Below are 21,772 nucleotides of genomic sequence, written 5' to 3' on the forward strand. Positions count from 1 at the left end.
ATGGAAAAATTAACACCTCCAAGAAGGGGGTAAATCTATAAAGTACGGCTGATTAAAAGCAGAATAAGGCAGCTTAAAAAAAAAACCTTCTGATGCACCAACCCCGTACTCGAGCAGCAGTCTAGTAGCAGAATATTACAAATCTCAATTAATATTATATCTTCTTGAAGGAATGAACAGCCAATGCCATCCCATGAGCTGCGGATATCTCTGCTTGCAGTCAGTGTGTTGCCCCTCCCCCCAGTTGATGTCACAAAGGAGTATTTACACATCAAGTTAAACAAGGTTTTGGGAAGGGACCATCAAAACCAATGCCTTCGCGATTACGACTTTTTTTTCTGTGAATCCAACTGAATTAGCCATGAAATGAAGTTCTTGATTAATTGGCATTTATAATGGCCTTATTGAAGTCTGCAGGCTGCGCAAGAGGAAGCTGATTTCCGTGTTTCTCTCTCCTGCATTAGTTGGGCACACCATCTGGCTGATGAGGCGGCACCACAGCATGCCGTCTTTGCCGTTCGCGGAGGTAAAGGACAGCAAGGAGGCATGCAAAGAGGGTCAATATAGTTGCATTGCCTTCGTCCATGAGTACTTCCTCCACCCATGCCTCAATTCTTGGATAGACCTCAGGGAGTGAATCAATCAACCTAACCTGAAACACAATAAAAATTCCTGATATTATCCATAAGAACAGAGAATGGCACTCGAATCACACGATACACCACTTACTTTCCAGAAAAAAGGAAAGCATATGAGGGCATTTTATTTTAGTAAGTGAACAGCTTTTTTGGTTCTAATCATATTTGCTAGTTCCTATTGAAAAATGAAGCCAACCCCAACCATTAAACAAATGATTTTAACAGCAGCACCAAAATGACTGAAAATACTCGCATACATAACCACACAGGTGGCACTTTTCAAGCACGAATCTCTGAGTGACACCTACTTTTCTGTCAGTACATGAATGGGCACAATATGACAACTCAGAGTTGCATTGTTGAGTCACGTCTTTGAAATTCAATTATCTTGCTGAAGGCCGATACAAAGTAAATCGGAAACTCTCAAGATTCACATAGAACTAAAGCCAACGTGAGCTTTACCTAATGGTGATAACAGAGAACCATTAAGATTTTAGTTCCAATAAGCAATAGTTGGTCTGCTGATGTCCAAAACCCAACCTACAGTCCAGTTTCTTAGGTGAAAGACAGACCTAGCATCCTTTCCTTAAGTAGCCAAAAAAGGACAATTATGTAGTGCTACTTCTAAATTGAACCAAGAAACAAAGACACCTATACGCTAATAAAAAACATAAGCTCCTAAGAACATTTTAAAAAGTCATATCCGGATGACCAATATGATCAGCAATTGACTTAACTTGCAGGTGAGGTTGAAAAGATGCAACAAAAGAAGAAACCTTACCAGGAAGCTGTCGGCATAGTTCTTTCGTATCCACAAGCTTGTAAGTGCAAAAGTAACAGGCAATTTCGCTGCCGGATCAACCTCGAGGGCCTGATCGTAATACCTTTTTGCCAAATGAAGATCAAAAGGCAGTCCTTGTCCATGCTCATGCATGTATCCCAGATTGAACATAGCCTGAGCATTGGATTGTGATTGAGCATGCATGTACGCCTCCGCTGCACGTTCATAGTCTCTCTCGGTGCCCTGCAACAACCAAAACAGAGAAATCAGAGATGAAAGTCTACTGAAAATCTGATAACAAGTCAGTACTACATCTATTGCATATCCCACTGGATTCTTCTGATAGTGGGATTGATAATTATAGTGCATATCTTATATTCAAAGATGGAATGAATGCTCAGCGACAAACAGCTTTCAATGGATCTGGTATAGTTATCAGAAGAATCAGTTTTGCTTGGAAATGACAATAGTTTAGGGCTAAATAACAAACGGCAAGTTGCAGGAGTGGTTAGAAAATAGTAATGTGAGCTAGATGAAACTGGCTCAGACCCAACCAAGCCAGGCATGTCAGGTGTTACCTGCATGTCTGAGAGCAGGCTATTAAGTAGCAATTAGGGCTGAGTCTAGACTGAACCTAGTTCATAAACTTATCTCAATCCATGGTATGCTGAACCAGCATGTACCGGCTGGTTGAGCACATACCGTATCGGTGGCGGAGCAATGGAAACCGGTACAGAGCCGTAGATGCCGAACCCAGCCGGAGCCGAGGAAGAAGAAGAGAAGGGGAGAGAGAGAGCGGGGGAGGGAGGGAGAAGGAGAGGCCTCCACTGCCCGCGGAGGCCGAGGCCGCCCCGCGGGCTCCGCCGTCCCCCCCCCCCCCACCTCCACCCCCGCGGCCCTCCGTGGGCGGCGGAGGCTCCTCCTCCCTCCCTCCCCCGCTCTCTCCTTCTCTTCCTCCCTGGCTCCGGCTAAGCGCACCCGCTTCCATGGAGAAGAATTGGCCTATTCGGTACCGGTTTAAACCGCTCTGAACCGGAACCATACCGATCCGGTAGGCGACCGGTACGCCTACCAGTATCGGTACGGTGTACCTTAGTCCCATTATACTACATTGTTTATCGATGAGCTTAATCATTAAATTAAGCATGAGCATGGCCCACAGCTAAAACTACACTTCCCAGCTTGGGCCATGACAAGCCAAGATTCACTACCCACTGCCAGCCAAAATAATATGAACTTTAATTATAAAGTATTCACTATTCCACAGCTAATTCTGATTGCACAAAAGTGATTCTGGTATAATGCCCATTCAAAAGATGATAAATAGACAGGAAGCCTGTTTGACATATTGTTAACTATGGACACCAGCGTTCATAATTATTCATCTGTAACATGGCTTTGGAGCATGTCTCTAGAAAGGCATTTAAGCACAGCTGAAATAAGCACTTCAGAAATCGGAGCTAACAAGGCTATGTCAAGTGGGTAGAACATTTTACTCGAGACTATTTTAGGAAAGCAACAAAATATATTAACACCTGTTGAGTACATAATTTAATAACCTTTATCAAGCAATACATACCCGGCCATAGTAGTAAGCATCCCCAATCAACAAAGCAGCATGTTCATTACCCTGCTCTGATGCCTGCCACCACAAAGAATGTGCACGGAGATGCCTCTGTGTGTCTGTGCAAAAGCCAGATTCTCCCATGCACATGCTTTGTTCCCCATATTTATCAAGGATCCAAGCAGCGTTGCTCTGTGCCACCTCATATCCCAGCTCTGCCATTCTAGAATATAACAAGAGCGCTTTTCCCACATCACCTTTCAAGTAGGACTCTAGGGCCCATCTTGACAAGGAGCTCCAAGGTCCCCTCTCTGCTACTGTTTTGTACAATAGTGTAGCCTAAACCCAGAGGAAAGAAACAAATCAATGATAAAGTACATAAAATCAAGAGTATGTACCACAAGAAGAAATCTCCACAACTGTGATTGGTGGGAGTTGGGAATAATTTTATCTTGCAACAAGTCAATATCAATTGTAAGAATGCTACCTGAATAATGGAATAGTAAGATAATGGAGTAATAAATGGTCGATAAATAAGAAAATATTTCATATATTAAATCTAATTTTTTCTTGTCTACTTATATTGACAGCTTTATAAATTAGATTTAAGGTACTGGATGCATGGCATGATGAAATCTTTTACTCTTGTTTTTTTAAACAAACATGAAACAATATTAGACTCCAGGTCGTCATAATTCTTCAAAATATGCTACTTCAGTGCTACAACTACAAATGGCAGCAGCAACAGAATTTGACATTTGGAAAATAATATCATGATGTCATTGCACAGGGCATTTAGCAGCTGGTTTAACATTCTATTTAAAACAGTTATACCACATCTGCAGGAAACACATTTCCTCATCCACAGGCGTTCCCCGTGAATGCACTGGGAATATCAAGGCAACTAGGTTTCTTGAAATTCTCAGAGATATTTCAAAAACTAATTTCAAACATTTGCTTTTCTAAAAAGGGATGAATGTAAAAGGATGGTGCCTTCATGATATATATTTAACAAAACTAATCCTAGATTTAAAAACAAAAGTGAACCCTAAAAGGCAGCCATGTATATAAAAATTAATAATAACAATAAATTTTCAGAGAGTGAATTTGTAACATATTTTAATCATATAAAGCCTAGACTTAATTTGCACCATTAATTCAACTAAATAAATCCTAGTACTCAAACTAAATTTATGACTATGGATTTCTTTTAGAAAATGACATTACATACCTAATCCTGTCTTATTATTTTAACTTGGCCAAAACAAGCCTATTTAGTGTATTGATACATTTAAAAGATGCATCACATCGATACAACCAGTCATATATAATCTAGTTGAAGAAGACATGTAGCTAGTCACAACACCAAAACATATAGCTTTATTTAATTTGAAAATGAGGACAAAAATCAAAAATGAAATTTTAACCCTAAGGACTCTTCTAACTTTGGTCCCTTGATACAACTCAAGGGACCAAAGTTCCAGGTCATGCGTACACAAGTTTAAAAGAAAGCATTTGGTTTGATTTATTCAAAAATTTAGGCAAGAGCTAAAAGACAATGTGAATAATTATGTCCGATCAAAAACCAACGATCATTTCTTACGAGTAGGTTTCAATTTCTAGAGACTAGTCTTTTTTAAAATGAACAAACCTAGATTGACTTGTTATTATTGGTACATGCAAAAGTTTGCATTCCGAAGAGCAAAGGGAAAGCGTTCGAGGAGCTATCTCAGAACATCAATTTCGATGTCATGCCTGATGTTGAATGCAAATATAAGACCCTGTTCCAGTATCCTTTTACCCATTTGCTCTTTACTTTTTTGATAAAGACGTGTATTGCTTCGATGTTTTGTAAATGTCTAATGACTGAGGAAAAAATAGAAAAAATATAGATTGATGTCCATATTGGTTCTGGAGGTCTCCTACCTATTGATCAAATTTGCATATAAATGGACATTATCAGTAGTGCTAATGCTGACTTTGTTATAGCAGTGATAGAAGATCGCTTGTTGCACACTAAGAGAGGATGAAATGGATGGAAGAGCCAGTGCATAAGGCTTTCCAATGGTCAATCCAGGCAATAGAAGGCTGAATATGCATGATCGGTCACTATATGAAAGTGTAGTTGGTCCACATCCATCCAATCGATGCATATAAGGTGCAAATTGAAGCCTAAATCCACTTAAACAGTTTGGATTTAGTCTAGTCTTGAGGATTTTGTATTTAATTGAGTGTGGCAGCAGTTTAAGAAGTACTTCTCAATAAAAAGGGGTATTTACTGTCAGCACTACTCACACTACACTTCAGTGAACAATGATGTCCAATGAAAGCTTTTTCTTTATTATATTAGTGTTGTCCTAGTCTATATCAATTAGTAATGGGATCAGTTGTTTAGTTTTCAAACTAAAGTCTAGTTTTATTTGGCTTACCAAAACAGTTTAGTTTTATTTGAATCCCAAGATTGTTCGAGTCTAAGACTCCAAAATAGGAAAGAACAGGAGTTGGCTGGCTTTGGAGTTGGAAAAAAAATAGATTTCCAGAGCATTGTATGCAAGATGTCATTGAGATTCTTATTTATTTTTTAAAGGCCCGGTATGGCTACTATTCCTGCTCTTCATTTATTCTCTTAGTTCTTCTCCTGATTTCAACTATATTTCTCCATTCTTGTCTTTTCTACTTGAATTCTTCTTAATGCTGGCTTAATTTGCACGTCAGATCAAATCGTTGCAGAATATAAAATCAGATCTGTTGAAGTGTCTTCCTTCTCAATTTCATTTGTTAATTGACTGCTGTTATTTCTTTTCTAATTTCTGCTAGTTCTGTGTTGCAATCAAGTTTGATCTGATTCGAATACCTCTCTTTTCACTTCTAATCTCCTTGAACCTAAACATTGATTTCTGTCCTTAAATTCACCTAATTTGACATTCTCAGAGTCATCTTTGCCATATTTTGACAATCTCCTATTTCCACCATAAAACCCTAGCAGAGCTACACGAAATATCTTTTTCTCTTGAAATTAGGAATCTATTCAGATATGTTCTTTTCCCAGTTCAAGGCATCAAGCACTTATTTTTAATCAAGCCTTAATAAATCCTCTTCTTTTTGGCCTGCCAATTCTTATATGCTTGAAGTCCTGCATCACTACGAGCTAGACAAGATGAGAAATGTATGAATTAAAATATAGTAGACTGGATGCTTGTAAACCACACATAATAGTAGCGCATTACATCATGTCATGAAATCCATCCATTTTTGGCCGAAATTGCTGCAATTGGACTGGACCCGCAGAAGCTGCTGAAACTAAAACTCATATGGCTTGGCAAAAAAGCAAAAACAAGAGTTTGAAACCTTGAAGTATATAAATACGGCAATCCTATTAGATACCGCATCTGAAACACAGGTGTTAAGACTTCAATCACAAGAGAAACTAGAAACTAGTTCTAGAAAAGCTGGCTAGAAATTGATCACTTTGTTGGTTGTCACCCAACAACACAATAGAAGGACCATGATGATATCTCATTTTAGTGAAAATTAACCCATAGTCATGATTGCACATGACAATAAAGAAATTATTTTAAAGGCTTGATGAATTAACTGTTTTTTTTTTTGACAAAGCCATTCCACCAAGTATCCATCACTCTATCTCCTAATGCTATACTATGAGAAATCTCTACTACACTAATCTCCAAGTATGTGATGTACGTTGCATGCATAACGTTTCAAATCATACCAAATGTTGAAAGAAAAGCTGGCCCATATGATCCAAACAGGTTCCTCCAACTGGTCTGTTCAGTTGACACATGAAGTTCATGATATAATTGTTGTGTATTCAAGTTTTAACAATAGCTTACAACAAAAGACACCTCAAACTTGGGTAATAACTTCTAGAGTTTCAAGCGCCGGCCCATGCCAGGCCTATAACCTTGCACAGGTTGGCACAACATCTATTAATTACTTTTATCTTAATATTTTTAATTGAAAAATGGTGGTAAGTGCTTTTTAAACTTTTTCTCAGCATGACACAGCATATGTCCTGCCAGCAGTGGTTGGCATGGCCTCAGCACCAAAAACTGATCACTCATTGTATAAGCAAACTAAAGACATGAATTTAAGTCTCGCTACAAATCAACCATACTTTCTTGTTTCAAATAATAATGGGTTTAGACATGATCTGGCTGGTTCGGATAACTCTAGCAAGTAGTTTTTACCACCAATCAGGATTGATGCTAGACTAGACCAAACACAATGCTCTAACCTTGTTTGTCCAAACTGGTCCATCCTGGTCTTAAAATATTGGGCAGAAGCAGGCCAAAAGAGTATTGACAAAATGAAATGAAAGAAAATGCATAATCTAGCAAAATAGAGTAAGAATGCAAAATATCTACAAAGGAAAAAAAGATAATATAATTATACTACAAAAAAAATTTAGCATAAAACTAGAGCAAAGCTGCCTCATACTGTATAAGCTGTCTCAGGTATATTTAATAATCTTTTGAGTTAATAAGGTTTGTGCTAGAGCAAGGAAAATGTAGGTCTAATGACAAAGCATGTAAATATTATACATATATAATACAAAGCATGCAAGAAATGCAGGAATAAAAGTGGGTGGTGAAGCGGATGGAATAGAATGATCATGCAAAATATCTAAAAGTATTGTCTAAGATACTGACTTTAAGTAATTTGACTTTAATTCTCAAATTATCTAACATTAGTTTCACATTAGGCAGCAAATCAACCCAATATGTACCCATAAAATATGAAATGCACAGTACAGTAATAAATAATAACAGTATTTTAAATAATACAAAAAAGAAAGAAGCTTCAATTTAAATTGGCACGTATAGTGCGATAGAAGCTGAACATACTTGACAAAACCATGTGAAAAGAGAAGGTCTAGGAATGGTTCGAGGCTACAAGCATTAGCAAGCTACTTAAATATGAACAACCAGAGCAGCCCCCCGCTTCACAACATTGAAAAATGAGAACAAATACCTATTTCAAAGTGAGATCAGCATATTGGAATAAAAAGTAGAAGCAACCAATGCATGAAACAGTAAATAAACATTAGTATGGTTTTAGAGGAAAAAATACCATCTGAAGATTCTTCTTAAGACCGATGCCTTTTTGAAACATCTTCGCCACTTGGTAGAGGGCCTTTGGCTGACCAGCATTAGCTGCAGTAAGAAAAAACTTGCGGGCTAGCGTCACATCCCTTTTTACACCCATGCCCTTAAGATACAAAACACCTAGGTTATAATGTCCTCCAGGCTCCTTATTTTCAGCAGCTTTCTCAAAATATTCTCTTGCCTGAAAGTGACATTAAGAGCTAAACCATGAGTTTTTTTAAATAATCGGCCAACAACCTTCATTGCTGCACAAGTATTTTGATAAAACTAACTATATCATTAAACTGAGCAAGTATGAAGCATGGATACTTCCTCAGAGTAGTAGTATTTGAAGCCAATATATAATGGATGCTAATACACCTAATATATGTTCAGGCACATTCTTACATGTCATATACTTCCTACAAGTACCCATTCATAAGAAGGAAAATTATTTTCATATACAGTGGGATTACATTCCATATAACTCCCAACCACTTCGAATACTTTTGGATGTTGTTCTATTCATTCATGGGTCAAGATGGCTGAGCAAGCAACATTTGGATCCACACTCATTTAAGATAAGTAAAACCCCCATTGATCTTCACCATTATGTGTTCCTTGATGGAGAGCCATGGAGAGTTTACAAAAAGAGAACAGGAAGATCTAAGTTGTTAAACTAGAAATATTTATAATAAAAATATAGTTACATATGTATGTCTCTCTATGTGCGTTTATATACATATACATATATGTACATACATAGATACATGTGTGTATGTATTATGTATGTATGTATGTATATGTATATGTATGCATGTATGTACGTAGTAACATCCCTACCACACTCATGACCTATTTCTTCGTGATTCTGTATCATGCTGCATCTGCATCCCTAATAGGCCACGTCGGTCAGAGAGGGGCCTAAAACCGAACCTCAAGTATCAAGGGTGAAGAGTGCACGTGAGAAAGGAGCTGCATGGCTTGCGGAGGTCAAGAACAAGCTGTCAAAGTTGTTGCATGGATTACGCAGGGAATAAAACAGCTTCAAACGTTTACATGCAGCGTTGCCCAGTCAACTAGCCGTTGGAGCTAGTTTAGGAGTCTGTTTTTCCATTACTTCCCGTTGTTGTTTACTGAGTAAAAGTTTAGTAGCTTAAGTTTCGGTCATGTTCTCGTTGGTTTCGCTGGGCTTTAGCCTATTTAAGGAACCAGAGTTTAGCAATAAGAAAGCAAGAAAATTTCCTCAACTATTGTGGTCATGTTCTCGCCTTAAAGAGAATATATATTTCTTTTTTTTTATCTGTTATAATCCTTCTTTGACTGGGACCACTATCAATCCCCTTTCCATATCTATGCTTCATATACGGCCAATCATAAAAAGCCTATGTGCTTTCAATGGTCAAATACTAAAAATCAATGTTAAAAATTGTACTGATCTTGATTTCACTAAATCTGCTGATCATCTAATGTCCAAGTTCCAGTAACATCGGCCAAGGCATTGCAATATCTCAGCCCTTTCCATATTTTCTCAACTTACCATCTTGGAAAAGATAAACCAACATCCGATTCATCTCCATATTAGCAACCTAATGACACAGCCAAGATCTCAACTTTTAAATGCTTGGGTTAATCCAAAGCAGCAATTACAGGGCATCATAGATTACAAAAAGTTTGCCACTTATAGTAACAACAAAACATCAGCTTATATCTAAAAGATAAACCAGAAAAATATCTTTTCTAAAGATAACCCAAAGGTCATAAATTATAAGGTGAAAAAGGTACAGTAAAGATTCTCTTAATATTGCTCAATTTTATATATAATCATCTGGCGAGAAGATAGAAATGAAACAAAAAAATGAAAAGCCAAAATGTGACCTGGCAGAATTTCCAACCACAATATGATAAATTTAGGAAAAATCAATAACAATGCAGTAGAAAACCCACAGCTACCATCCATTAGCTAATGCTAGCTGCACCCGTTACCACAGATTAATAATTACCACTGAAAAACTTGACATCTCTTCATAAACCACACTTTCCAACATCAACATATGGAACTAAAGTACAAATCTTCAACAACTAAATTCCTAATAGAATGAAATATGAAAAGAAAACCTAAGTTCAAATCTTCAACAACTAAATTCCTAATAGTATGAAATATGAAAAGAAAAGCTTCAGTATTATATAACATTGAAAGCACATTGTTGGCATACCAAGGTATGGAAATACTAAAAATCAATAGTGGATCCTCCAAATTGGAGTTTCATGTCATTAACTATGATTTATACCACTTGAAACCAAAAATCATTTTTTTTTTGTGGCATCTAATCTAAGTAACAAGAAGGTAAAAAAAAATGGACTGTTTTAATTGTATAATATGATACTTAACTATAATCACAGTTTTAATGGTATGACACGATATGTTGCTATGATCTAGAAGCAAAACCTTTCAATTTTTACATGTAATAAGATAAGGGAAATATGATAAACAAAATGGAATTTCAAATCATATGCCTTATCATGAATTTTAGAATGCTAGCATACATGGTGCCGTTCATTTTTGTTTCTATACCCACTTGATTAATAGTTTAGAGATTTTCAAAATATAAGGAATTTTGGTTTCAAGATATTTTTAAAAGTGTAGATCAAACTCAATGATGTGGATCTTCGATTTGAGTGGCCCATTTTTAGCTCTTTTCATTATCATCCATCCATCACAAAATGAATAATCAAGACAATTCTTCATTTAACCAAAAATAGCCACTCTAGGTATGAGTACCATAAATAAGGAATGTATTATGGGACATTGATTATAGTAACATGGAGAAAGACTCTTTATTTCCATCTCAGAATTTTGCCCTAATTTGAAGAAGAGCTATGGCCACCACCCCCTCTCCAACCATCATCTCTCATAGCCTCACCACACCACTATTGCAACACCTCAGGTCACATTCCCTCCTTCCATTTCTCCCCTACACTGAAACCAATCTATTCCATTTCCCACTGCCACTACACCACCATCTCCTCGTTGGAGAGCCACCACCTACACCACCTTAATCTCCATGCTAGTGCCTAGTTATGGTGCAAAATCTTCCTTTTTCCTTCTTGCACATTTAAAAGCACTACATATGGCAGTCATGGTTGCCTAGTATCCCATATTGTAATGAACGAAAGCTAACAGAAAGTACCATAGCAAAACCCTTATATATGAGCATCAGTAAGAGCAAGCATTTCGTAAGATCAACCCTATTACTTTATTCGCTAAGAAAGGTACTTTGCTAATAAAATATTCTCCTCCAACGATACCTAAGTTTTGTTTTTCTAACTTCCATATCATCATAGCAAGATAACTAAATGGGCAATCAACCTTATGAATTTTTTTCTATCAATTCTCTAGACGTAGATTCCCATGACACAATTCCATGTTCTAATCTCTTAAAAGTTTCCCACCAAAATATTAGAATCATGGACAGCAACAAATCAACATCAAGCACCAAGGTCCAAGATGTTTTTCCACCAGTTTCTTCTAATCATCTCTAACACCTACTATAGCACCTTTGAATGTCTGAAATGCCCTTGTAATTATTAAATTCCTGTAATTGATATTTGTCTACGCATCTTTTCTTCATATCATTTTTTTTAATAACCTTTATAAATGTTCTGCACATTGTCTTGGAGATTCCCTCAGGAAAAAATATCAACCACATTCCTCTCAATCCCCTGTACACACATTACATTCTCTCATTTGAAAAATGCATTCAAAAGGCATAAAAGAAGGGATAAAAAAAATCAGGGATTTTCTGAATCTCTATAAATAATAGTTCCAATCAATGAATTTAATTTCATCCTCTGTGTTCGATGAATAATCAGAAATTCTGTATCAAGTCTCTAAGTCATGTGGCACATACACCAATCTTATAGCAACTCGCTACTTAGAAAACCATGTTTAAATATGTTAATTTTGTTTGTCTATCTATATGTTTGATAAATCTAAGTCAGTGAAAAAAAATCACACAAGGGAACCTTTTTTCCATGCCTTGTTCTCATTTTTACACCCAGTATTATATCGTCGCATATTCTGTTTTAATCATACCGGCCACAAAATACTATACTGCAAAACTTTTTCAGCTTGCTACCTAGCAATCTGCATTCAAAAACTAGATACATAAATAAGAGATAGGTTTTGGAAGAACTTACTTTGGTTAAGTTTTTCTTCTCTACTCCATATCCTTTGACATAGAGATATCCCAATCCATTATATGCCGAATAATACTGCTGCCTGGATGCAAGCGTGAGCCATTCAAAAGCCTTGGTATAATTCCTCTCCACTCCAGCACCTCTTGCATAGATCTCCCCGAGTAGCTCCATCACCCTCGGGTCCCCCTTCTCCACAGCCTTCGAGAACCAATAAACAGCCTTGGCATAGTCCCGCCTCACCCCTCTCAGCCCATAGTAATATAGCAGCCCCATCCGAAACATCGCGGCGGCGTTACCCTTGTGCGCCTGGTACTCCGTGATATGGAAGTCCTCATCGTCCTCCCCTCGGGACTTCCTCAGGGCCTCCTTGTTCTCCTCGGTTCCGCTGTGGATCCGAACGGGCTCCATCACCGGCGGATCCTTCGAGATCAAGAAGCTCGCCATCGCCGCTTCCGCCAGCTCCGCGTAGAGCTCGACCGCCTTGTCGTACAGCTGCACACATGCAAGATTGGACAACATTGAAGTAAAGATTAGGCTTTTGTTTGGAATTCAGAAAAAAGATTGGAATTTTACAAGGTTTTCGGGGCGCTCACGTCCTGGCGGAAGTAGCTGTAGGCCAGGACCATCTTGGACTGCATGTTTCCGGCCTCGGTGGCGAAGTGGTGGTAGAGGTAGGACTTGGGGCGGCTCTGTGGGCGGGCGAGGCCGGTGCCGAAGAGGAAGGCGAGGGCAGACTGGGCATTGGGGTGGCCGGCGGAGGCGGAGGCCTCGATGTCGGAGGCGGCGGAGTCCATAGCGGCGGGGTCGCCGGAGGAGGCGGCGGAGATCATGGCGCGGATGCCAGAGAGGTAGAGGTCCTCGTGGGGGTCATCGGAGGAGGAGTTGGACGAAGTGGAAGGATCGAGGGCTGGGCGCCAAGAGCCCGGGTCGTGGTCGTCGTCGGAGGCGGAGGCGGGGCCGGGGTCTCCGAACTCGTCCCATTCCGGGGAATCATCGGGGGGATCGGAGTCGGGGGAGTCCTTGAGGTCGTTGCTCGTGATGACGAGGACCAAGGGACGGAGGGCGGAGGCGATGGGGAGGCAGACGAGGAGAACGAGGAAAAGAGAGAGGGCGGAGACTGTACGACGCCGCGGCATCGCGGATTCTTGGAGAAGGACCGGTGGTCGGTGGGCAGAAACGAATCCAGGACAAGAAGAACAATCGAGGAGGAGGGGGAGTTTCGGCCCTACACGTATTTCTTGATGGAACTGGAGGAGACAGATTTTGTCTAGCTGTGACGTGGCAGCTTAGAACTGGGAGTGCCGCGTGTAGACCATTTGGAGGCCAATCAAACCCGGACAGCTGGAGTTAACTCGGATGAACTGGTACGGAAAACTTCATATATATATATACAAATCCTTCACTCATTTGATGGTTAAATGTATTGTCCATCCTTCATCACACATCATACATGCAACATTGCATGATGCACATTAAAATAGATTTCAAGATTTGCATGCTCATGCATCTTGATGTGTGATTTGTGGCGGACACCATCATGAGCCATCAAATGGTCCCTGACCGTCAGCTGTTGACCCAATTCTTTTTAGTTGTCATAATTAGGAAAGTACATGGAAATTTTGAGTTAAAGCAGTGGAGTTGATGCAGATGCCTCTTCTTAAATAAATTATATGAAAAAGTGTAGTAGACTGTAGATGTTTTCTTTATAGGTGTGAGACTTACATATCTATCAATTATATATAAAAATTGAACTCCGGCCAATTGACTGTCCAGCTCTTGAATAGTTTTAACCTACTAAACACAGGGAGCTAGTTTAGACTTGAAATTAAAATGATTATTTTGAAAATATAAAATGGTCAAAAAATAAAATTTGAATAATAGCTTGGATGAGGTGGGTTAAATATGACCAATCGGGTGGCAATTGGGTTGGGACAGGTCGGTTATGATTCTAGACAAAACTATGTCAACTTAAATGATCCAGTTAGTAAACATATCAAAAATTCAAACCTAAAGCCTGCCTTCTTTTATTAAATATGTACCCCGAAGCCATCCACATGACCTATTTAATAAATAGGTGGAATTATGTTAAACAAGTTAAACAGATTTTACTCAGGTTAAGCAAGCTATAAATTGGTTAGACTCTACAGGTTTAATTATAACCGAACCTAACTACTAAATGCATCAAAATTATTTTAACGGGCCAAAACTCGAAACCTAAACTCAATCCATTTATACCAAACCTGATAATCGAATAAATGTAAGCTGAATTGGTGGTTTGGGTCATAAATTGCCGCCCCTATCATCAATGGTTCGGTCAGTTTAATTTTCAGAAACTTGATTGACATAAGATGGAGCATGATGAGCCTAATTTGAGCTTTAGGTTGGGCTTGATTAATGGTAATAGTTTGGTTCGACTAATGGCTAAACAATGGTTGCTAATTGAGATAGGTGAGAGGTGTGCTGATCACAAGGTAGGCTTGCGTGGGTTAAGGATTGATCAAAGCTTTAGCCGTGTGTGGTATCGCAAGGGCTTGAAGAATGGATAACAAGAGGTCGAGGATGGCAGTTGAAGGTTCTTGTACTTCTAAACTACTTTTGTTGATGTCAACTTTAGATCAGGTTTAGGGTCTCGAGGCAACGGAAGCCCCTGATTTGATTTGTTGTGTCAGCGAGCAGTGCCGAGCTCTAACATTTTTGAGGCATCAAAGCAAGGGGGATAGAGAGGGATCTTCTTCTTGCTGAGGTTGGAGACGAGGAGATACTTGAGACCACCTATGAGAGAAGAGGAAGCAAGTGATCTCGGCAATTTCTTGGTTTCTAAACTAATGGTGGAGGTGGAAGGAGCGGACCTCAAGAGCACGATGGAGGATGATCGAGCTGGTAGACAACATCGATCTATAGCTAGGATGTTCTTGATATCTCCAATTAATAACATGTAAATTAGATTTTTCCAACAGTTGGCCCCGACCTAGCGTACGATAAAAAGAAAAAGGTTTGTTCACGAAGATGCAGGTTCCAAAACTAGATCCTAAGATAGCTGCATCTAGGGAAATACCCCGCATGTGGGGATGGCAATGGGTCGGGAATGAGCGGAGTAGGGCAAATAGAGTTACACGGAGCAGGTTGGATGGTTCAAACCGGATAAAGCTACAATTTTTTTATCTTGGAGAAGAGATTTGTGAAAAATTATATATATGTATATATATTGGATTCGAGATCAGTTTTACCATTATCTGTATCCACCTCGGATCTATTGCAGATCAGGACTGGTTGAGTGCCGATGAAATGAAGTAAATTGCCACATCTATTGATGCAGGACAACTGCAGGGAGGAGAGGGAAGGAGGAAGAAGAAGAGAAGAGGAGGGGGAAGAAGAAGAACAAGGCTTCTCACCTGGCTCTAGCCGTGGCTTCACACTAGGGTTTAGAGAAAATGATGCTATTTTCATTCAATCATTTAATAATACTAAACAAGTATATGGACCCATATATATAGGGTCAAGAAATAACAAAAGGACCCTTACAAAGAAAACATTCTCATAAAGGCCCTAAAATAACAATATGAAAACAAGCCTAATCAACATAAAATAAAACAAAATAAAATAACACAAAATCAATCCAGCCACAAAGAAAGTGGCTAGACCATCCTTCTGCGATGATCATGGCCCCACATAACAGGCGGTCCACCACCACAAAAAACATGAACTCCAGCATATTCAATACAGCTGCATGAACTTAGAACCTAACAACCTTACACAATATAGATTGACTCGTTGACATGCTACAAACTTCATGGATACACCAGCAAAATAGGTCCGCCGGTCATGTCGAAATCAACACAATGGAAGAGTATCAAGCAAAAATTCTATCAAAAGAAAGGAACTCTGATGCTCTTATAATAGGTAGAGAAAAGAGAGATCATCATCTGAGATGCTTTCAAGCATGTGTTGGTGGAAAGGACGCCATATACACCATAGAAGTTGGGGAGGTGATCTTATTGCCTTGCTTGAGCTCTGCTGCATAGTCATTGAAGCATTCGTCGATGGTTCGAAATGAGATGTCAGGGTAGAGGCAGGTAATCTCAACATCCTTGCATCCATCAATTGAGAAATTGATTTGGCAGCCATTGATGAATATGTCATGTGTCAAAGCAGCAACTATGCTTGCTGGAATGCAATTCTCTGTCGACCAACCCAACAAAGAAAAGGAGAAAGGAATCACCATTGTCAAACATGCAAACAAAATGTGATTTGGTTAGTCTTGAGATTCTATAGATGTTATCATATGAGACATGTTGCTGAGAAAATTGTTAGCCTCCACAATTCAGTATCCATTTCAGTGCTTTCACTCGATGTTGTCTCTGTTGTCTCACAGTCTGCAACATGATTCTAGCTTAGCTAAATGGCCAAGACAAAACCACCAGACCTGGACTTGGCCTGTACTGATCGATGCCCAAACTTGACCAACGGAAACAGCTGGTTCTCCAAGAACAGACCTGGCTGGGTTTGGAATGATGGTGGCCTGACTCAGTGCCCAAGACTCGGCTTTATAATTGTTATGAAGGCCTCTGTTATGTTCTATAATAAGATTTTAAATAAGGAGTTTTAGTTAGCTTTCTTGTTATTGCAGATAAGGAGAATAATGGTCAGTATTTGTCATTTTTGCTTGCCTGTCTGCACTGAAAATATCTTTTTAATTTTTTTAAAAATATTTTTTAAAAAACATCCAAATCACTCTGCCAGTTAGAAAAGATTTTATTCATTGAAAAATGCCATAATTAAATAACACTATTATTTATTTGTTACTATCCATTATTTCATATTATAATGGTCGGTGATTGTCATTAATAAGAGTATGTTACTATTGCATTTCTAAATAAACCTAGTTAATAACAGGGATTAGAAGCAGCCTCTATTTATATTGTAATTGATAATAGTGGTTTTTGGAGGGGAATAGTTATTTGAGGAAGCCAGCATTAACGAAAATTCAGAATGTGTATGGTTCTAATTTTGTAGTCCAAGTCTAGATCTTTCCGAAGAGATCTATTCGAGCTAACTAGGGGGTGGTAATTGGGTTAGGTCAAGTTTGATATGAGTTGGGTTAGATGTAGGTTATATAAAAGAAAATTATCAATCTAGAATCAATCTATTTATTAAACATGTCAAAAATTCAAATCTAAATTCATCCCATTTATTAAATAAGTAACCTAACTAGGCCATGTAGCCCATCTGTTAAATAGATCCATTCAGATTAAATGGGTTAAATAGGTGGTTAAGTGGATTTTTAATAGGTCACATGAGTTTAAACAGGTTAAACTAGTTAAATGGGTCATGTTAAATTGGACAAAAACTAGTTAAATAAGTTTTAAATGAGTTAAAACCGCTTAAACATGTCGGGTTATTGACTTGATCTAATTATTAAACAAAACTCGGCTAGACAGATTAAAGAATCTAGGCAGGTTGATCCATTTGTGATTCGAATCTATTTCTGCTAATCATGAACCTACTTAAAGCTGGTTGGTTGCAGGTTGAATCATAAATTACTAATTGGGCGTGCTTGGTCCACCGACACCAGTTTACAACAAATTAACTTCATGCTGCAAAAGCCTAAAAATATTATGAATTTTTGGATATCTAGTATATGGAAAAGACCAAGATGTTTCCAACCTTTTGCCACGGCAAGCAAGTCCTTCTCAGTCAAGGAAACTCTCGGCAGGGTCCGTCCGATCTTACTCTCCCACATCGAAGCCATTTCATTCAAGCTAAGGAGATTGCAAGCTGGGCGGAAATGAACGGTTTTGTTGAGAGTACGAGAGTCATATGCTGCTTTGATTGTGAATTTCCCAATATCACACCCAGCAACAAAGAAAGCTGCAGGACAAACAAAACGAAAGGAGTTTGGTGAATGGCTTTATTTTTGTACTTATATCAAGTCGATCACAGCTAAAACTATAATGATAACTCATATTATGGCTACGTAAGTCCATATTATGGATTTGTAAGAAAATTTTTAATAATTTTCTCCACAAAATAATATTTTTTACTTTCCTTGAGAAGAAGAATGAAAGGTATGCGAGATTGCCACCGAAGCCAACAGCTAGAAGACCCTATCTTAGTGGCCTTGCAGTAGTGCAAGCCAGATGTAATCTTCCTAGTGGAACCAATCAAAATAAATAAATAGATAAATAAATTATGCAAGCTCATAAAGTCAAGCACTTGTAAATAAAAGTATTTTTTTATAAAAAGTATGGACTGTTTTTCGTACACTTGACAGCCTAATTTTAACGCGGGCAGACCTGATACAAGATTTGGGCATCATCACGCCCCTGATTTGCTAGCGTTTGCATGTTGAAATTAATAACGCCATTAGAACTCTCATAGCCATGGGCTGGTCTTAATGGCTGAGCTCATGATATTATTTTATGGCCGCTCGCCTAGCTTTCGTGAAGGCGATGGGCGTTGGGTGCGGGGCCATAAAATTTTTCTGGTATATAATATATATATTTTTTATTTTTTTGATAAATTTAGAATTATTATATCACTTTATTATAAATATATTTGTAAATATATTTTTCAATTTTTTTATAAATATTCTTCTAAAAATTTAAATTTGTATGAATACTTTTTTAAAATTTTATTTATTTCTGTACCATCATAAAATACAGTTTTTGCACAAATATTTCTAATATAATGATTCTTCTAGTACCATTAATAAAAACTATATTTATTTTTATTAAAAAATAAAATTTTGAAATTATTTTTTTTTGTTTTCTATCGTGATCGTCTTATAAATATATTTTTTTTGCATGTGTACCTATTAAAAATATTTTAGTAATTTTAATTTGAAACTATCAAATTTTTAACAATATTAGGTGACGTGGATATATATGCAAAAATAAAGATAAAAAATAGAATAAAAAATCAGTATTTTATGAGAATATATATATAAATATTAATTTTAAAAAATATTCATACATAATTTGATATTTAAAAGATATTTATGTAATTCTTTTTTTTAAAATTCGGCCGAAGACGGAAGTACTACGTCGTGAGCTGTGATGGCTTTCCGAGCCATGTCCCTCTCAGTTGCTTGGCTCCAAGTGGAGGTGGGCGAGAAAGAACCGTCACAAGTACGAATAATTACTTTTGCTATATTTATTTTTATATTTTCTCTAATATTTATTTTTTTATAATTACCTTCACATATTTTTTTAAAAAAATTAGTTTTGTATAGCGGAAACTCCACTCAATCCACTGTATCGTTACTCCTAATTTCCTTCTGATAGACATTATAATCATAGTATAAAATAACAATGTTTTTAAAAGTTAGCTTGGCCTTTCACTAATAGTATAATAAATACCAAAAAATGAATTACATTTTAATAATATAATAAATATGTAGAAAAAGATAATTACATGTAGTGTGATCTGAATTGCAGCATATAATAGAATTTTTCTTTTGAGATTTTTTCTTATCAGAGTGACAACTCATATATAGTCATCTTTTAAAATTTTTTGATTTTTTTCTAAACCCCAAGATTGGCTCAAAAAAAAAAAAAAATCATCCTCTATAAGCATGAGAGTTTGAGTATGATAGATACCTACCAAACCTAGGCACAAGATTCTTTTTTCTTCAGCACACTTCCACGATGCAAGGTCTTATTCAACGAACTTCCAACCATGCAAGATCATCTCTTATTTATTTTTTTTTAATTTTGTAGACTTGTATATTTTATACTTCTATGATTACAAATTTGGTAGTTTTCCAATATAGAAATTAATTGTGAAAAATACAAGATCAGTTTTCCATTATACCAAATCTGGAATCCCTTTTCTTATTAGAGTAAAATAATTATTTTTTGCTTGCACGGAATATTTGGATGGGACTAGTCCTCTCCTCTAAATAATGCATGAAATGACGCGTGAGACCTACGATCACTTTGTTTTTTTTAATTAGATGAAGCTTTTGATACGCGAATATTCTTACAGATAACATTAGTATTAAATACATGAACTTGCAAATCCAACCATGAGCAATGATTAGAAAACTAGAAAAGAGACAGCAGCAACCGATAAGCAACACGTCGCAAGATTTTTTTTTTTTTCTTTGTCCTCGTAGCAAAAGATATAGTACCCAGGAGAAGTTATACCTTTAACGTTGCCGTCACCGTAGATCTGGAACCGGTCCAGTGGTGGAGTAATCTCCGACGGGTGGGTGTTGTTGTGGTAAGGCCAGCCGGCAATGGAGTTGCAGCAGATGTAGGTGTAAGGGATCCCTGCAGCCTCAATGGCACGACGGACTTTCCTCTTCTCCCTGTAGAAACTCAGGCCAGGCTCCACGGGGTTAGCCTTCTCGATGTCGTGACCAAACTCTGAAGGCAAAAACCTCTGGAAGGAAAGAAACACGCTTTTTATAACATATTAAGGTAGGCTAAATTCGTCTTGAATAGAATGCTACAAGATCGCATGTTATACAGATGGAAATTGTGAAAAGAAAAAAAAAATATAGAACTACAGGAGAATCATCAGCTCTAAGACTATAAAAATATAGCAGGTTATTAATTTTGGTACAAATAAGGATTGGTTTAAAAGAAGTTATATTTGAAGGCACATATAAGTAGCTGAGACAAGGAGACATGCGGTCATGCTACCTTGATGGAGCCGACGGCTTTAATGGCCTCGAGCAGGTTGAGCTGGTCGAGAATTTGAGGACCGCCCATCGCTGAAATAACCACCTCGATGGCTTCCTCTCTCAGCTTCCTCTCCATGAAGTCGTTATCATTTGCGGATCCCTGAAAGCTTCGTATCATCAGCTCAAGTGTGGTCTCTGATATCCTATGTAACATGGTTATAACTGGAAGAAAACAGCATGCAGGGTTTCACCTCGAGGACGATGGCACCTTTCGCTCGGAGAGCATCGACGGTGGCAGCCCGTGCAGGGCACGCCGAGCCGGGGCGGACGAGGATGTAGGTGGCGCACCCGCTCTCAAGGCATGCCTCCGCCACGAAGCGGCCGATATAGCCGGTGGCGCCGATGACAAGGGCCGGGCCCCTGCTGCAGCCGAGCTCAGCGGTGGCGGTCATCTTTGGAGGGAGGCGGAGGTGATATGTTTGTCTTCAAGGGAAGGACCAAAATGGTTTGTCCAATGAAACGAGGTGCGTCACCTCTTGGGTATCCAGAAGGGTGGAGGAGCTTTTGGACCACCGCTGGATGCGATGGGATCTAATTTTTAATGTTTATTTATTTATTTATTGGGAAATGAGAGTTGTAAGTCCTGGCTGCTTCTAGATTTTGTGGAAAAATTATATCATGCACCACGTAGTTATGTGCTATGCGAATTAGATTCTCTCATTTCTTTGGATTTTATTCATTATGCGCTCATTTCAATGATTGACCTGAAAAAATAAGATGACCTGCCTGACATGATGCTCGGCCAGGTTGGTGCACCCAATTTTTTTCCCAAAAATAAATGCTGTCAAAATATTT

The 21,772-nt window shown here is 38.1% G+C and overlaps 2 protein-coding genes across 2 annotated transcripts; both read right to left on the reverse strand.

The window, feature by feature from the left end:
- Position 1: 1 nt before the first annotated feature.
- LOC103700933 (ERAD-associated E3 ubiquitin-protein ligase component HRD3) lies at positions 2-13,487 on the reverse strand. Its single transcript, XM_008782831.4, has 6 exons — positions 12,882-13,487; positions 12,289-12,780; positions 8,075-8,290; positions 2,999-3,322; positions 1,420-1,662; positions 2-652 (listed from the first exon to the last, which is right to left on the reverse strand). Exons 1-6 carry the CDS (start codon positions 13,422-13,424, stop codon positions 461-463), a joined length of 2,010 nt encoding a protein of 669 aa, XP_008781053.1. The 5' UTR covers positions 13,425-13,487; the 3' UTR covers positions 2-460.
- Positions 13,488-15,709: 2,222 nt separating this feature from the next.
- On the reverse strand, positions 15,710-21,471 carry LOC103700891 (leucoanthocyanidin reductase-like). Its single transcript, XM_008782795.4, has 5 exons — positions 21,169-21,471; positions 20,937-21,077; positions 20,436-20,673; positions 17,953-18,156; positions 15,710-16,467 (listed from the first exon to the last, which is right to left on the reverse strand). Exons 1-5 carry the CDS (start codon positions 21,367-21,369, stop codon positions 16,223-16,225), a joined length of 1,029 nt encoding a protein of 342 aa, XP_008781017.1. The 5' UTR covers positions 21,370-21,471; the 3' UTR covers positions 15,710-16,222.
- Between the last annotated feature and the right edge of the window lie 301 nt (positions 21,472-21,772).

The sequence above is a fragment of the Phoenix dactylifera genome, chromosome 9 (assembly GCF_009389715.1).
Source record: "Phoenix dactylifera cultivar Barhee BC4 chromosome 9, palm_55x_up_171113_PBpolish2nd_filt_p, whole genome shotgun sequence".
In the NCBI taxonomy this organism is placed as follows: Eukaryota; Viridiplantae; Streptophyta; class Magnoliopsida; order Arecales; family Arecaceae; genus Phoenix; species Phoenix dactylifera.

Excerpts from the sequence above, each read along its gene's own strand:
- LOC103700891 (XM_008782795.4), bottom strand. The coding sequence starts at position 21,369 with ATGACCGCCACCGCTGAGCTCGGCTGCAGCAGGGGCCCGGCCCTTGTC. Across the intron at positions 20,674-20,936 it reads AAGCCGTCGGCTCCATCAAG|AGGTTTTTGCCTTCAGAGTT; the intron begins GTAGCATGACCG and ends CTTTCCTTCCAG. Across the intron at positions 18,157-20,435 it reads CGGTGACGGCAACGTTAAAG|CTTTCTTTGTTGCTGGGTGT; the intron begins GTATAACTTCTC and ends TTTGTCCTGCAG.
- LOC103700933 (XM_008782831.4), bottom strand. The coding sequence starts at position 13,424 with ATGCCGCGGCGTCGTACAGTCTCCGCCCTCTCTCTTTTCCTCGTTCTC. Across the intron at positions 8,291-12,288 it reads AGAAGAAAAACTTAACCAAA|GCAAGAGAATATTTTGAGAA; the intron begins GTAAGTTCTTCC and ends TGTCACTTTCAG. Across the intron at positions 653-1,419 it reads ACTATGCCGACAGCTTCCTG|GTTAGGTTGATTGATTCACT; the intron begins GTAAGGTTTCTT and ends ATTGTGTTTCAG.